This window comes from Apodemus sylvaticus, chromosome 4 (assembly GCF_947179515.1).
Source record: "Apodemus sylvaticus chromosome 4, mApoSyl1.1, whole genome shotgun sequence".
Lineage (NCBI taxonomy): Eukaryota > Metazoa > Chordata > Mammalia > Rodentia > Muridae > Apodemus > Apodemus sylvaticus.
This window is the reverse complement of record NC_067475.1, coordinates 113,950,620-113,967,990: the sequence shown is the minus strand read 5'-3', so window position 1 is coordinate 113,967,990 and position 17,371 is coordinate 113,950,620. Positions and strand designations below refer to the sequence as shown.

The window sequence follows — 17,371 nt, the reverse complement described above, 5'->3', positions numbered from 1 at the left end:
AGTAGATCTTTTTTATTTAACCCTCTACACTAATTACAAGTTGAAAAGACATGGCCCGAGTTTCACAGGACTTCCAAGGACATGCTGTCCCATTAGCTGTGGAAATCATACTTTATATGCATTGTAAATCTATCCAGGATTTGTGTTAAATCCCCTTTGTGATTTCTCTTCTGGTAAAAAAAAAAAAAAAAAAAAAAAAAAAAAAAAAAAAAAAAAAAAAAAAAAAAACAACCTCAGTGTTCTGTTGTGGAGTGATTTAAGTGTGGTAAGATCACATCAGGAAAGTAGCTGAGCTCAGAGACACAGAGTGGCAGAAGCAGATGGCAGAGGGACCCTAAACTCAGATACAGCTGTTTTCGCAAAGTAAACCTACAGAAGTAAAAAATGGGCACACCATCATTGGAAACAAATAGGAGACAGAGTTCAGACTGCTCAGAACCCAGGAGACTTCCACGGACAGCCCAGGGCTGCTGGTGCTTCTGCGAGGCAGTTGCAAGTTTCGGGTTGGCCTGGCGCCCCCTCCCACAGCCGTGCTCCCTCCCACAGCCCAGAGCTATATAAACTCAGCTCTCTAGAGCACAGGCCAGATCTCTTCCTGGAAGGCACTCAGGGCTGAAGATGGTTCCTCTCCTGCCCTTATCTGCTCTGCTGCTGCTGCTCCTGTGCGATGTTAACCCTGCAAATGCCAACAGTTACTATGACAAGGTCCTGGCTCACAGCCGCATCAGGGGTCGGGACCAGGGGTAAGTTCCCGACTTGTTTTATCTTTTTGTTCCACTTAGCTTGTTCTAGAAATATGCATGAAGTTCCTTGTAAATGCGCCCCAGAGTAGCTCTTGTTGCTTTACTTATTGCAAGATAATAGGAAAAGAAACAATTAGTCTTCTGTAACTATACATTTATAGGTGTAGATATACAGTTACTATGACATATTTATGCCCAAAACTCATAAGAATTGTTATCAACATAACAAGTATTATTAATTGATGTGGATTATTAATTTTAATGTAATTAACAAAATACAGTTGACTAGTCCTTAGTAAATCAATTTACTTGGCTTTTTATTTCTTTTCATTACTGCAGAATATGGTTTCCAAAATCAGAGTGTCTGCTCTTTGATGGTATCATGTCAAAGGTTTTGAGATGTCTCACAGGATATCAGTGCAAATTTCCTTTGTTTTGTGTGTGAAAATTTAACTCTGGGCTGAATACATGCCTCTCTGAATTCCTTGAAGTATTTTTTGTCTTCTAGGATAAATGTAGGATTTTTAAAAGTTATTAGAAACATCTTAGTAACTCAAGCAAACATCTGCACGTTTTGCTTGGGACTCTTGGCGTTCTTCCCGAAGCCCTGGGGGATTTTCATTTTCTGAGTTCTCAGCAGAGCAATCTTCTTAGCAGTGGAGTAGAATTTCCATCCCTTTAAGAGAAAGCAAGCTTAAAATTGCAATAGAGGTGGATATTCTTACTTGTTCTCTTAAAAGAAACACATTTTCTATGTGTAAAGGCATTGTTCAAAAGTTACTTTTTAACACCAATCTACTTCTGTAAGCACCTACAGAATCACACAGCAGTGTAGTTAAGACCTGTGTCCTTTGCCGTCCATCTCCCACTGTTTAGAAAAATCCTAAAGCTACCCATCCTTCAAATGAATACATGCTTGGTTTTAAAACAATGTTTTTTTTCACTATTAACAGTAGTTTGTACATAAAATCCAAACTCTGTTAAGTCTAATTCTGTTTAAATATCTCTGCCAGGTTAACTTTTTGAAATACTGGTATTAGTCTCAAGTATGCAGTGGTCTTCCCTGCCTTCCCCTTCCTCTCTCCCTTCCCTTTTCCCTCCTCCTCATCCCTCCCCTCCCTACATTCTCTCCTCCCTCCTACCCCTCCCTTTTTCCTCTTCTCCCTCCTCTTCCTATCCCCCTTAGACCTCTGCTTTTGCCAGAAACTCAGAAGAACTGGGGTAGGAGTTAGCTTTGTACAAAGTTAAAATCCCATCTTGCAATGCCAGGACTTCATCCAAACATTTCTTTCAGTCGCCTGACCTGTGATTAATTCTTTTTCCCTCCCCTCTATCTCCAGCCCAAATGTCTGTGCCCTCCAGCAGATTCTGGGCACCAAAAAGAAATACTTCAGCTCCTGTAAGAACTGGTATCAAGGTGCTATCTGCGGGAAGAAAACGTGAGTCTCACCCTTTTCTTTATTGGCAGTTTGAAGATTCTACAGGACAGTACTTGCCTCTTCTTGGACTCACACCCCAGTCTGAAGATACCGTCCAAACTCACATGTTTTTTACAGAGAGGCTCATGCACAGGCAGAGAAGCTCCCTCTCAACACCACTGTTGTAAGAGTAGATTTCTCTCTAAGTCCATAAACTGGAGAGGCCAAAGCAGACCCCGTGACAGTGTGGTATGTCCTGAATCCATGTGAAAAATGTAGTCTCTGCTCATTGTGCACTCTTGGTTCTTCTGTCCTCTTCTGTCTTAAGAGAGTTTAGTACACTCTCGGATTCACTTGCTCTTCTCATATCTACACACACACACACACACACACACACACACACATATACACACAGAATCAAGGAGAACAAATTGATCTGAAACGTCAAATTTCAAGAGCCCAAATCGATGTTTCTCCAGTCATTTAGACATCATGATAAAGTTTCCCCTTACCCCTGAGTTTTCACTAAAGCATAAAGTTAGAAAGAAGTTGCACTTTCCACAGGCTGCCTGATCTCCAGGAAATGATTACAATGAGAGAAAAGCCCACCACTTGGTTGAATATCCCTGTAGCTGAAAGGATGATTCTTCCTACGGCTCTGGTTCACTGATCAACTAAAAGCTGGAAAACATCATTGCCTATGCAATAGACATGTTTATTGATTTATTTCACTATAGCTATTGGTAAGAAAAATAAAAACCCTGGATTTATAAAAGTTAAGAATCACTTGTCCAAGTTATCATTTTACAAAGAGGGGGCTGTCTCAAAGGTAGCATAGCTCATGTCATCCCAGTGATGAAAATAATGGAAGGGCCCCTCGCTGCCATCGACCTGAACAGTAGCCTCTATGAGGTAGCCTTGAGGACTGAAGGATCTGAATATCTACTTAATACACCATGGTGAGCTTTAGGTACCCTCCAAAGAGGCTGAGTCAAGAAGACTGTCCCAACTTCTAGGATACCTTGAGCTCCAAAGTGAGACACCCTTAAATAAATAAATTAACACATACATACATACATACATACATACATACATACATACATACATACATGCATAGATAAATAGATGCATAGATAAATAGATGCATAGATAAATAGATGCATAGATAGATAGATAGATAGATAGATAGATAGATAGATAGATAGATAGATAGATAGATTCTATCCTCATGCTATTGGCACAAACACTCAGTGTAGAACTATTTAACCTTGGGAAGTCAGTGACCTTCCCATGTTGATGGTTTAATGAAAGGATTTTCATGTTCTTTCTGGAAGTTAGGGATATCTTATTTTCACAATGTAATTACTTTAGAGATGCCAAAGTTATCACACAACCAAAGTTAAGTCTCTTGTTTTCCATTAAGCAAAAGTTGTGTTTGTAGCCAGAAATTTTACTAAAACTTTTACAATGTCCCCTTAGCAAAAATTCCTCCAGTAACTTCCATTTCAAAAACCACATTTACATCTCTTCACCGAGACAAATGCAAATGCTAATCTCAACTAAGCAAAGAAACCAATGGTGTGGACAGAGAAGGGGCCTGGCTCTCCCTCCATTCTCTTCTGCCCAAGTAGCCAGCATCTTCTGCGTCATGCAGTTTTTCAAGTTGTCTTCTGGTTTAACAGTGACACTGTTAATTTACTAGAAAGAAACAATCCAGGTCTCAAGAAAGCATTAGCATCCCTAGGCTAAGGTTTAAGGTACTGTTTATAATAGTGTAGAATCCCTTCCATAAAGCATTCTGCAGGCCCCCTGTTGGTGCAAGTGACATTTTCAGTTGGCCTTCTATGACATTTTTGTTACTACTAAGATAGTGAGGACAAATTCCCATCCTCCAGGCTGTACAGAGCAATTATTATGCCTTGTTCTTGTTTATTTGACTTCCTGGCCATATAGAAAAGTGGATTTTTGGGTAGCATACATGCTTTCTGGGAACAAAACCTAAATGTTTTTGTTGTATTTGAAACATTCCCTCAGATAAACACAATACCCACTTATCAGTTGAGATTGCAGGCCACTGTCCTACAAGCTCACCCCTCCTCCAATGTGAATTTTCTGCTTCGGAGCTGATTATCGGATTGTATTAGTGTTTGGCATAGACATCTGTCTCATAAAGACAATGTCCTGTTTTTATCCCATTGATCTTCAGATCTCTTACTGTAGACATATCTCATGTTTATTGTTTACAATGTGCATAAATCAAATTCACAAGAACATTCAATTAATTATTTACACAGTCTATTATTTCCGTGGAGATCTACAGAAGTGTAATTGTCACAAGGGGGAAAATGAAGATTTGCCCCATGCTGCTCCCTTGTTTCAGGTTCAGACACCTCTTGTAACTCCAAAAAAATAGCTAAAATAAAATAGGAAAGTTTAAATTTGTATACCACAGTCAAATTAATAATAATTGATAAATTAATAAATAATAAACACTGATATTTTTTTTAAAAGTAACTCTGTATCTTAGTTATAAATACAGCTTACTTGGTTGACGGCTTCCCCTAAACACACAAAGCCCAGAGTTTGATCCCCAACCCATATAAAACCACTATGATGACTTTCAGCATTGAGAATCAGAAGTTCAGGGTCATCCTTAATCTCAAGGTCAGTCTAGTCTCGTGAGCTACTGTCTCATGGGGAAAAAACGAAATAAGACAGAAGAGGGTAAAAATGAGTAAATTGATCAAAGTATATCGTGTGTATGTAATATAAACACAAAAGAAATCTATAATCCATACTAACAATTTTACATGAGATAGGATTTCATACATTAAAGTGGGTTAGTCTGTTTCTAGTTTCAAGGTGCCATATACTAATGAACATTTTTCTGGTACTTAGAGCTAACACAGTTATCCTAAAAACAATCTTTCGGTATCCACGACTATTTATATTTTGATATTATCACTGCTCTTCTCACATTATGCTGTCGGAGGACTGAATTCTGCTACATCAAGAACATTGCTGAAGGACATTTGTTTAGTGTACAGAGAAAATGCACAATAAACTTCATCCTTCAGTATCGAGATTCATGACTTCCTCCCCCCATCTCCCACTGCCTCAACGATGCAGAGAAAAATCAAACTTGCATAAATATCTGGTATCTGAAGAGCAGACACAAAAGCTGGCTTCTACCATCTTAGCACATTGTAGGAATAATTAGTATTCTGTTCATCTTATGAGAAAGTTCTCTCTTTAATATTGAGCTCTCCCCCTCTGCGCAGCACTGTGCTATATGAATGCTGTCCTGGCTATATGAGAATGGAAGGGATGAAAGGCTGCCCCGCAGGTAAAAATCTACATTTCTCGATTATACATGGGAGCTTTTTCTCAGTGAGGAGCCAGTTCAGCACACCACAGTGTGTGCGTGAATGAATGTGTGGGTGTGCACATGTGCCTGAGTGTGCAGGTGTGTGTGTAGGCATGGACCTGGAACAATCGTAAACCTAAGCAAATTCTTCATGTTTTTGTGTTAATCACATGCTTACCATATGGTGAAATATTAGACCGCTCTTCTCAGGCACGGGAAGCTGATGGTATTAGACACTAACGTGAAGCCTAATTGGAACTAGCTCAGATCCTCCTCTTTGAACTCTTTTAGAAGCATGGCATCTACTTGCAAAGGCAACGTCTCTAGCTGACCAGCTCTGAGGTTGTAACGGCTCTCACTTTGAAATGTGATTGCCCGTAATTATGCAAATAAAAGAGGTTGCTTTTCATTTCCTCTGGATATACAATGCCAATCATCATCCTTCCCCAGATTCCTGCTCCTCAACAGAAGGCTCTCCTTTTGGCCATAGGTCCTCCAGGCCTGGAATTGCACATAAACTCTAAAGCCCTTACTGTCATGGACACCAACCCATGGACAGTCCCTGGCACAGTACCATGTTCAGAATGAGGCACTAAGCCAGTGTCAGCAATGCGCACAGGCCTGAGCTGGAAACTGTCAAGTACCTCACTTGCTGAGACCCAGTGATTGGCTAATGCTGTTGGTGATGAGGTCACAATATGTTACAGGCTTTCTCCCACAGAAACTGCTGAGCTCAGTTTGCTCTAGAATGTATTTTGTTCAGTCTAGGCAAGAACTTGCCATGAAACCATGTTAAATTTAACCTTTTTGGTGTTATTTTGCAGACTTCATGATTTAGTTTAATAACTGTCTCAGGGAATTCACTAAAGCAGCCGTTTACTTCATGATTATTTCCAAATGACACTAATTTTCAAAATCAGCAGCGTCAGAAAAAGAGGCAACCTGCAGATCTTTTCAGGTTGGCATCAGGTTGATTCCAGGACAACCTTCTAAAATTGATAGGTTTTCATTCAATCAAAATGGAGAGAACCATGTCCATATATTGCTGTTGGGACCAAGAACCAAAACAACTATAGGTATAAACATAGCGTGCTGCTCAGAGATTTGACCCAGCATTCAGCACATGCGTTATCCTTGCCAGTCTTGAAGAGGGCAAGAAGCACCTTGTCTTTTGGTAAAATAATCAGTTATATTCTCTAAAAATGCTCACTGAACTAATAGTGATGTGACAGGATTTTCTAAATGTCACTTCTGCTTGAGATTTTAAAATTCACTTCCTTAACACCAAAAATATAAGAAATACTGGTGTGAGTGGTGTTTTATTACATAAGACTCAAAAATGTACATTTTGTGCTTGTGTAAAGTGGGTGATTCCTAATTGAGTAGTTTACTATATTGGCAAATGGGTAAAGTTTGAATGATTATGAAAGAATATTCTGAAAATCACATTCTAAGCATTTGCTCATTTCTGACTATTTCAGTGATGCCCATTGACCACGTTTATGGCACACTGGGCATTGTGGGAGCCACTACCACCCAGCACTATTCTGACGTCTCGAAGCTGAGAGAAGAGATTGAAGGAAAAGGGTCATACACATACTTCGCACCCAGTAACGAGGCTTGGGACAACCTGGATTCTGTAATTCATCCTTGTCATTCTCTGAGACATTTACTGTGTGACATTTTCATGCCAATTGATCAACTTATGTTTAATCCAAGAACATTTAATATTTATCTATTGTACACTTGAAAATATCTTAAAACGAGTCATTGGAACAGTGACATGTGTTCATCCTGTTGTAGTGCAACTCCCCAGGAAGCAATCTCTTATATGGGAAGATGAATGAGCTGAAAGACTAGTAGTAGTAGTAGTAGTAGTAGTAGTAGTAGTAGTAGTAATAGTAGTAATAGTAGTAGTAGTAATAGTAGAATATTTTATTCTTCTCCTCTTACCTTCTTTGTTGTAAGAAAATACATGCCATTCAGATAACGTATCTATTAGAAAGGTAAGTTAAAATGCCTAGCTATATTTAAAAATCTATTAGAAGCTATATTATATATAGCTGTATTATATTATAGCTGTATTTTCTTATAGTTTATAAACAACATAGCTACAGTTGCAATTAATGAAAAGGTATAATAGTTTATTCATATTTATACATTCATGCCTGTGTGCCACAGAGATGGTTGTTCCAAGATTGTCAGATTAGTAAATGAATATGTATATTTAAACCAAGTATTATAAACAATATTTCATTTTATGAACAGACTAATTCATGACAGACTAACTCATAAAGTGTTCCTTAATTTCCAGTTTTATATAACTAGTAGAGAAATGTGTTTGTACATTCTGCTCATGTGGAGATGAACGCACAGTTTCTAGGGTGGCTCAACGCAGCCTCTCAGGCACAGTGTGCTGTAGCTATGCTATGTTAATGCTGAGTCATGGACTCTTGTCTGTCCTGCACCTCAGCCTCCTCCACACTCCTTCAGATAACACTGTGCATCCTTACCTTAGTGGTAAAAATTAGTATTTCCTCCTGGAACTGCAGCCTGCCCTTTGTCCGCACCTTGACAACTTTGGCTCTTGCCTTAGCTATGAAATTGGTGGGATTTGTCCTGATTTCCCTAGGAAGCCAAGTTATTCTAATCTTCACATTAATATTACTTCTTCAACATATGATATGGCTACATAAATGAAGAATACTGGAAGGCATGTCTTATATCTATAAATAATTGCTTTCCACCAACCCTTTCCCCCATAACAGGCAGAATCCATATCAACATTCAGACTTAAACACTGGAAGTGACCCTGGCTCCCCTATCTCAGTCTCTTAAAAATTAGCTAGTCTTCTACCACGTTCCTCTGTGGAAATCCTCCTTGTGCTATTATTTCTGAGTAATCTGACCCCTGCTTGATGTTCTAAAAGCCATGCCCTATTGCGGAGTCCCATTCCCTGTTCATTCTCCAGTTTAATCGCTGGTTCAACTTTGGTTTCCCAGCATTGTACCTTTCAGAACGCATTAATAAGAAACAGAAAAATACACGATAACGTAATGGATATGAGTGGCTCCCCAACAGCTACTCTGTGTTAGCATTCATTATGACGTCACGCTATCCCCACTCATTTTAGTCTTATCTGCTCCCTCACACGTACCTCCAACCACTCTAGTAAAAATAGCTGCATTCCCTCATTGGACCTCTTAAAGCATGCTGTCCCTCCATCCTCTTCCTCCCTGGACTTTTCCTACTCGGACATGGCAATCACCGTGAAGTTCTTCTTGCTTGCCTTTGTATACACTGTAGCACCAAGTACAGAAAGAGGCGAAGCACAGCCCTGGGAAAGTACAGGACACCAACACTTTGACTAGCTTAGGAATAAATATAAAATCCTTGATAAATCTCAAGTGCTAGCCAAGGGTGGTGGTACATGCCTATAATTAATTCTAGCGTTCAGGAAGCTGAGACAGGAACACTGCTGTGAATTTAAGACCAGGCTAGGCTGCACCATGAGACAGTGCCTCCAGAAAAACAAGCATAGAAAACACAAAATCCATCAAGCAGTGTATGCAAATGCAATAGCATATTGAGTGCCTGACATGACAACGTACTTGTCATGTTGTGTCTGATGATGTCCCATGCCTGGTTAGGGACCTACATGAAGATTGTCTCTTCATAAATATATTTAAAAGGCTGTCCTCTAGCCTCTCTATGTAGCTGTTCAGGCATGCATTCATATGAGTAAATACACACACACACACAAATGAAAATAGATTATTTTTAAAGGGTGGAAGAGAGAACAAATAGGGTGTGTGAGAGTACTTCAATAGCAAACCACAGCAAATCAGCTTTTGTTTCATTCTTCCTAGGACATTCGCAGAGGACTGGAGAACAACGTTAACGTTGAGTTACTGAATGCTTTGCACAGCCACATGGTTAACAAGAGAATGCTAACCAAGGACCTGAAACATGGCATGGTTATTCCTTCAATGTACAACAACCTGGGCCTTTTCATTAACCATTATCCCAATGGCGTAAGTTTAATTTACTGAAGACTTATTTATCTATCATTTATTTATTTATTCATTTATAAAATGTCTATTTCTGAGTCATATTTTCCTTAATTTTATCTATTCCCTTGATAGGATGTTCACAGGAAGGACAAAATGTTTGTCAGTGTGATATCAATGCATTGTGCATTATTGCATTATGACTAAGAAGAAAAAATCTAGGCATGCAAAATTTTAATCTATCTGATTGCTCTTAGAGGCCGACTGGCTGGCAGAGCCAATGTGTACTGGGCAGTTCCTTATAGACAATGAGGTGCGCAGTCAGGAGGGTGGTGACCATGCTCTAGTCACTCTCTGGATAGAAAGCTCCTTGAGCTTCCTGCAACTTTGTGTTAGTTAGACTATGGCAAGCTGCCAGTAGGGCCTCGGGGTTTTTTGTTCAGCATTAAAATTTCCAGAGATGGAAATAAAGTTCCAGAGAGGAGGCAGAGCTATTTAGTGTTCAGTAGACCTCATGACAGTTTCGCAATGGTGATTTTTGTTCCTCTCTCAGAATTCATTTCAGAGTGAATTTGAATTCTTTACAGAATACTCTGAGCTACATCAGAAATAGTTTGTAACTTTATATTAAAGAATAAAAGTAAAAATATATAACTCAAATGAAGGAAGTTATTTGCCTTGAATCTCCAGAAATGCCTTTGATTGACTGGGGTTCTAAACAGCTCTGCTTTCCCTTCAACAATATTCAAGTCTTAATCCACAGCATCAGTGCTCGGCATATAGGCCTCTACACATATCCTCTGTATAGGCACTCAGCACATAGTGCCTTACACCACACCTACTAGTACAAATGGGAAGGTAGAAATTGTCTTACTGTCTTAGCAGTCAATGACTAGATGTGACTTCTTTCAAATGATTGCAGGTTGTCACTGTGAACTGTGCTCGAGTCATCCACGGAAACCAGATTGCCACAAATGGTGTTGTCCATGTCATTGACCGTGTCCTGACACAAATTGGTACCTCCATCCAAGACTTCCTTGAAGCAGAAGATGAGCTTTCATCATTCAGAGTAAGAACCAGGGCAGAATCCTCTGAGTCACTGAAACCATTCATTCCCCTGATGAGATCTGTAGACCACCAAAAAATGCTATTCCATGAATCTGGCAAACTGCACCAATATACTCAAATGAAATAACCATTTCTATTTCACGAAGGCGAGACTATCCCATATATAGTAATAATACATGTTTGAACATTATTGATAAAGCAAGGCTTTTTGTGTGACTACACAATGATTGAAATCTTTTGAGCATGGCGATTCAGTGACCACGCTTGTTGTTGGATTTTGCTACAGTCAGATAAACACTGGAAGGCTTGCCATTCTAGCCAATGGTTTGAGGAAAATTTGAAAAAACTTAATTAGTTGGGCCAACAAGTATTATTTTAACCATCTAACAGGAGCATATGTCTCTGCTGAAGCTGTGAACTCCCTCCCGACAGACAGCCCAAGCGTGGGACAAGCTTCCTTAGGATTTGCCACGACATCCGCTGAAAGTCCTTTGTGTTTCAGGCGGCTGCCATCACCTCTGACCTTCTGGAGTCCCTTGGGAGAGATGGTCACTTCACGCTCTTTGCTCCCACCAACGAGGCTTTCGAGAAACTACCACGAGGGGTCCTAGAAAGGATCATGGGAGACAAGGTGGCTTCTGAAGGTAAGAAAATTTCTTCCTCTTCCAGAATTCTCCCAGAGATTAGGATGAAGGCAATGGGAAAAAAAAAACAAAAAACCAAAAACCAAAAACAGTCATTGCCAATGATGAGAGCTGTGATAGGAAAGACCAAAAGCACTTAATGTGAGGTGCTGTAGAAAATGTCATGTACAGGACTGAAAGAATAGGCAAGTATCACTGTTAATAAAAACAGCTGTGAGGTTGTAGCCATTTGTGTTGCTTCCAAACAAATAAGTGTCAGATATTATGAAAGGTTGATAAGAAGCCAGGGATGGCTCAATGGTTAAGACTGCTGGCTGCTCCTGCAGAGGACCTGCAATCCAATCCCAGCACACTGCAGGATTCCGGGGAATAGGATTCCCTCTTCTAGCTCCTGTAAGGCTCCAGGCATGCCTGGGGTGCATGAACATATGTTCAGGCAAACACTCACACTTATACAACAAAATAAATAAACCTTTTCAAAAATCAAAAAAGAAAAATTAATCAAGTGTGGGAGAGTAATCTTAGGAGTGATTTTAATATGCAATGCATATTATACAATACTTCCAACTCTAAATTTATGCTGAACTGAGAAAGTTACATGGTTCTTTTAGCCGCTACATATTAATTCTCAAATGTACTTGGATCCTTTCCAGCCTCCCTTTCAACAGCCAAATCATCTTTGCCTTTTGCTAACTAATTTTATACACTCAATCTCCAAATTAAGCTGACAAACGTTGAAGATGTAAGTCTCGATATAACATCAAGGGTCAGATAGATTTCCCCCAGATACTTTTCATGCAATTGTCTGCATTTTCTAAGAGTTGTCTGGGGGAAATGGCTTGGTTTGCCCTCAGGTTCTAGAACTATATTACCAAACATGAATTGTCTTTTGGAAGTGGTTAATGCAACATTCTGTTTGAGTATTTTATAACAGTAGTGGCTAACAGATAATTTCATAAACTGCCTAAAGACCTTTTCTTTTTCTCTTTTCATTCTTTTTCTCCTGGTATTGCAAAGAATAATATAGAGAGTAAATATTCTCTTTCCTTTCTTTCTACCAAGCTAAGTTGTTTCTTTTGAAGCACTGATTTAAAACACCCACTTTCCTAGAACATGCATAGTTAAGATTTTAATATCTCAATGTTTACATCTGCGTCACATTTCCTTGGTGAACTTAGTTCTACAATGAAATGCATAATTTAAGGGTCAAATGTGATTTCCCTTGACCTGAAGTTTGTTTTTTTCCACTCATTTCTCTCCCCAGCTCTCATGAAGTACCACATCCTAAATACACTCCAGTGCTCCGAAGCTATCACAGGAGGAGCCGTGTTTGAGACTATGGAAGGAAACACTATTGAGATAGGGTGTGAGGGGGACAGCATCTCCATTAACGGAATCAAGATGGTGAACAAGAAAGACATTGTAACTAAGAATGGTGTCATCCACCTGATTGATGAAGTCCTCATTCCTGACTCTGGTGAGCGGAGCCCCACCACCATTTCTTTTACCCGTTAAGGTACCTGGAGAACAAGTCCACGAGGAGCTCATGTGTAGCCCAAAGAAGCACAAACAGTGAACTGTCTGTGTGCTCACTGAGTGCTGACTCCAACACCTGTGCAGTCATGAACAGCCTGTGCAAGATCTTGGCCCAGCATCTAGTATTTATGAAGGGTTTTCACACTACTACTGTGTTACTTGGTAACAGAAAGATACAGACTGATGGTAAACGCTGGGTAAAAAAAAAAAAAAAGGGTTTCTCACTCACAGTGTAGACTGGGCTGAAAGTTGAGTAATGTTCAGGAAAATACACTAGAACAACAGAGAGAGAAAAATTCCCTCTAAAGTGATTTGTACCTACCAAGCCCCTCATGTGGAAACCAGAACCTTCATACTGAGGAAGGGTGGGGCATGGTTTACTGGATTGACCCTCAAGTTAATAGCTTACAAGAGTAAGAAAAAAGCCAGGTACTGATTTATGAACCCTGGGATAGGGATCATAACAATGAGGACATTGTTGAGATGGAAATGGTTTATTTTACAGCCAAACAAGTTATTGAGCTGGCTGGGAAACAACAGACCACTTTCACGGACCTGGTGGCCCAATTAGGCTTGGCCTCTTCTCTGAAGCCAGATGGGGAGTACACCTTATTAGCACCCGTGAACAATGCATTCTCTGGTATGTGCTGGGTTCTGTTCTCATTCCCTTCTTCCTTCCTTCCTTTCCCATGATTATCCTCAATAAGAAATAATAGATATTTTAGAAAATATTGATTAGAATTGACAATCTAGAAGATATCAGTGTCAACTTATAAGTGTGTAAAGTCAAGAGACAGTTACTTCAGATCATGACGAGAAGTATGTTTGTGTCACCTAGTTATTGGTACTCGCTGACAATATTTAGGATAGACGCTGAGATCTGGTTCTAAAAACCTATTTCACAGGGAGGTGTGTAAATGGTGAGGAAAAATGTAGTGAACAAAAATCAAACTTTTAGTGTTTTTAAATACTAAGTTGTAATATATAAAGCTATTAATTTAAAAAATTAGAGCTTCTAGAAATACAGTATTTCTCTTAGAATAATAACGAGCATATGTTCTGGCTCTATGGCACATTTTGGAGTCTGTGTGCTTTGATCCCTTAACCAGTAGTAAGCAGGAACTTACAAGTGGTTCATCAATAGTCTCCCATGTGACGGGTGGACACCTAATTGTCAGAAAAAAAAAAATAAAACTGGTCCACTATGAAGGTTTAGATTTTGTCAATGGCCATCAAGTAAAGGGTTCTGTGTAGATGAAGTTATTGTTTGCCCAACAAGAACTTCATGGGCACAGCTTAGGGTGACAGGTGAGTTTGTACTGGCAGATGCCTTTGCTAGCCTTTGGCATTTAACTGGCTCTTTTATTATGTGAGTGAGGGGTGCGCTTGAACAGCCTTCGAGATGTCCAGGTTTCTTCTCCTGCCATGTTGACTGTAGGTGATAATGTTCCTCCCTAATGAATTTATTCACAGATGACACTCTGAGCATGGACCAGCGCCTTCTTAAACTAATTCTGCAAAATCACATATTGAAAGTAAAAGTTGGCCTTAGTGACCTCTACAATGGACAAATACTGGAGACCATTGGAGGCAAACAACTCCGTGTCTTCGTGTATCGGACGGTAGGTGAATCAGACCTAATACCTATCTACACTGGCCTGAATGTCACATGGCATATGCTGGTCGAAGAATTGTCACTGAGAATGTTCCTCACATATGCAAATGCAATTGTAAAATTATCTGTCCATATGATCAGAGATAAAGACAGCTCGTTAGAAGGAACTTAAGAGAGGGTATCAATATGCTGTTAATCGCAGATATCTAGCATTTGTTCCAGTTAACAAGTAACTATGTTTTGAAATACTCATTTAAATCCCAGAAGATTCCCCATGACATAAGTGTAGAATACTTTACCTCATAGAATACGTTGTACTTTACAGGAGGGATTTTATGTTGAGTCAAACAGGCAGGGTTTTTTCCTGTGGTATCCACCCCCTCCCATTCAGCAATAGAATTTCTTTTGAGTGTATTCTTTTGAGTGTATTATTATTATTGAGTGTAGACATTGAACTATAGGACTACACATTGAATTGTGCATATGAATACAGTAAATTCATACTCATAATATTCATATAGTACTCATATACTCATACAGTAAATTGTCAAAGTAAATTTGTAAAGGCCCACATAAATTTCTGTATCCGCTGAAATGAACCTAAAGTCGTATTTCCTATAGGAAATTTCCTAGAAGCATTAACTATCAGAATTTCCGAGAAGCTAAAAGGCTTCTTGGGGTGGGAAGCATTGTCTAGAAATGGAAGTGGCACGTGGGAGCTGGCTGTTTACTAAGGCATCACGATGGCCAGGCACATGTTTCAAATAATTCAGAAAGTTAGCTTCACTTCCAATTATGCATGTACATATATTAAATTATGCATGTACATATATTATACATGTATACATATTAAGAAATATATGAATACACATTAAATTATGCATATGAATAGAGTAATGTATACATGTACTTTATTATACATTGTATTATACACCTCAATTCATTAAGTTATACATGTGTACACATTAAATAATGCATATGCATACATCAATTTTTTAAAAGTGGAATTAAATTTAGGATTAGACATATAATTGATTGGTCTTCCCGTCAAGAAAATTTAGTGAATGTGAATATTACATGACTCACTGAATTCTGGAATATTTATAGCTGATATTAAAGTGAAGAGTAGCTAAACATGGAACAGGATGACGGGGGCGGGGGGGGGGGGGAATGAGAATTCTGTGCAAAGTCTGCAGTCTGCGGACTGAATGTAGAAGCCCGATGCATAATGTGGCTGGGATGGAGGCAGGACCGGAAGAGAAATGCACAGTCAAATGTACAAGACGTTACCCACAAGAGAGAAGCCGCCTTCTCTCCATCACTCTAGTGACTCCTGGAAGGGCTCCCTCCTGTCAGACACACAAAGGGCCTCACGGGCTTTCCTCCCACTGCTAGGCTATCTGCATAGAAAATTCCTGCATGGTGAGAGGAAGCAAGCAGGGGAGGAACGGTGCCATCCACATTTTCCGAGAGATCATCCAACCAGCAGAGAAATCCCTGCACGACAAACTGCGGCAAGACAAGCGCTTTAGGTAAGTTGGCCACCTGTGTCTGCACAAATGAAGGAGCCCCAATGGTGCTATCCCAAGAAGCATCCTGTGTATGGCATTGCTAACTCTAATGATACACCCACAGCACAGCCCTGACAGCCAAGACCCCTGCAGGGTGCAGCATGGAAGGGTGAAGGAAAGACTGTAAGAGGCGGGAGACCGGATGTTGGCTGTGAAACAATGTCTTCTATATATGACAGGGGAGCACACCCAAAATAACAATGTGGTCCCCTAAATACGACCTTCACAGTGACAACACCGGGTGTGAGTGAGAAAAAAATCACAAGACAGCATTACTAGATTGGGAATTACAGGCAGTTAGTGGCTGATGAGAGAGGAAAAATCAGTCTCCTCCAGTGAGGAGACCCCTCACAGGATATCTAACCCCATGCCAGCCCTAAACACACGCACAGCAACAGCCCTAAACACACACAGCCCTAAACACGCACAGCCCTAAACACACGTACAGCAACAGTAAATTGGACTTATCAGGCTATGAGAGAGAGAGAGAGAGAGAGAGAGAGAGAGAGAGAGAGAGAGAGAGAGAGAGAGAGAGAGACTGTGTGTGAGTGACAGTAATTAAAGAACAGGAGGTCATGAATTTGAAGAATGGGGATGACAGCACAGGAAGAGTTAGAGGGGAGATGGGAGGTTGAAAATGATGTAAATACAGTACTCATTAATGTAATCCTAAATAAACATTAAACAACTAAATTGAAAAAATTATACAAATACTTTTAAATTAACCCATTTTCATGCTATTTGGTTTGTTCCTGGGGTATGATTTGATGGGTGGGGAAAAAAAACCTAATAGTCTGATTTACTCCTTGACATTTTTCTTATAATTGTGTAAATGATAATATAAAAAATACTTTTCAACAAAATATGAAATGAAACAGGTTTTGTGTCACATAAAATGTGACTTTGATGCTTTTATAAGAAAAGCGAAGGTGGAGAAAATTACAAATTATATATTTCAGTCCTTTCCGCATTATAAATCTTTCTTAACAGGGAAATTGCACTTACATAAAAATGTGATTTCTTACTGTTTGAATAATACATGAATTCTACCCTGCTCTTTACATGGTTAAGTGAATCTAAACCTAACTCTTATGTCAAACTAAATGCACATTCTCCGTGCTTAGCATCTTCCTCAGCCTCCTTGAAGCTGCAGATTTGAAAGATCTCCTGACGCAGCCCGGAGATTGGACCTTGTTTGCCCCAACCAATGACGCCTTCAAGGGAATGACTAACGAAGAAAGGGAGATTCTGATTGGTGAGTGAAAATCAATGGCAGATTCTGATTGGTGAGTGACAGTCAATGGCAGATTCTGATTGGTGAGTGACAGTCAATGGCAGATTCTGATTGGTGAGTGACAGTGACTAGCAAAGTGGTTTCCTTAACTCGCTTTGGTTTCC

General features: G+C 39.6%; 1 protein-coding gene across 4 annotated transcripts in view; it reads left to right on the top strand.

Annotated features, from left to right (window-relative positions):
* Positions 1-577: 577 nt before the first annotated feature.
* Postn (periostin) overlaps positions 578-17,371 on the top strand; it is a 31,142-nt gene continuing 14,348 nt past the window's right edge. For 3 of the 4 annotated variants that reach the window (XM_052180526.1, XM_052180524.1, XM_052180525.1), the window contains exons 1-12: positions 579-743; positions 2,084-2,182; positions 5,443-5,507; positions 7,010-7,167; positions 9,399-9,563; positions 10,462-10,608; positions 11,110-11,251; positions 12,516-12,728; positions 13,293-13,427; positions 14,261-14,409; positions 15,798-15,934; positions 17,098-17,228. In XM_052180526.1, coding sequence (XP_052036486.1) covers positions 619-743; positions 2,084-2,182; positions 5,443-5,507; positions 7,010-7,167; positions 9,399-9,563; positions 10,462-10,608; positions 11,110-11,251; positions 12,516-12,728; positions 13,293-13,427; positions 14,261-14,409; positions 15,798-15,934; positions 17,098-17,228 — 1,666 coding nt within the window. In that variant the 5' untranslated portion in view covers positions 579-618. Of the gene's footprint in view, positions 744-2,083; positions 2,183-5,442; positions 5,508-7,009; positions 7,168-9,398; positions 9,564-10,461; positions 10,609-11,109; positions 11,252-12,515; positions 12,729-13,292; positions 13,428-14,260; positions 14,410-15,797; positions 15,935-17,097; positions 17,229-17,371 lie in introns of all 4 variants that reach the window. The other variant, XM_052180523.1, reaches the window with a different exon arrangement.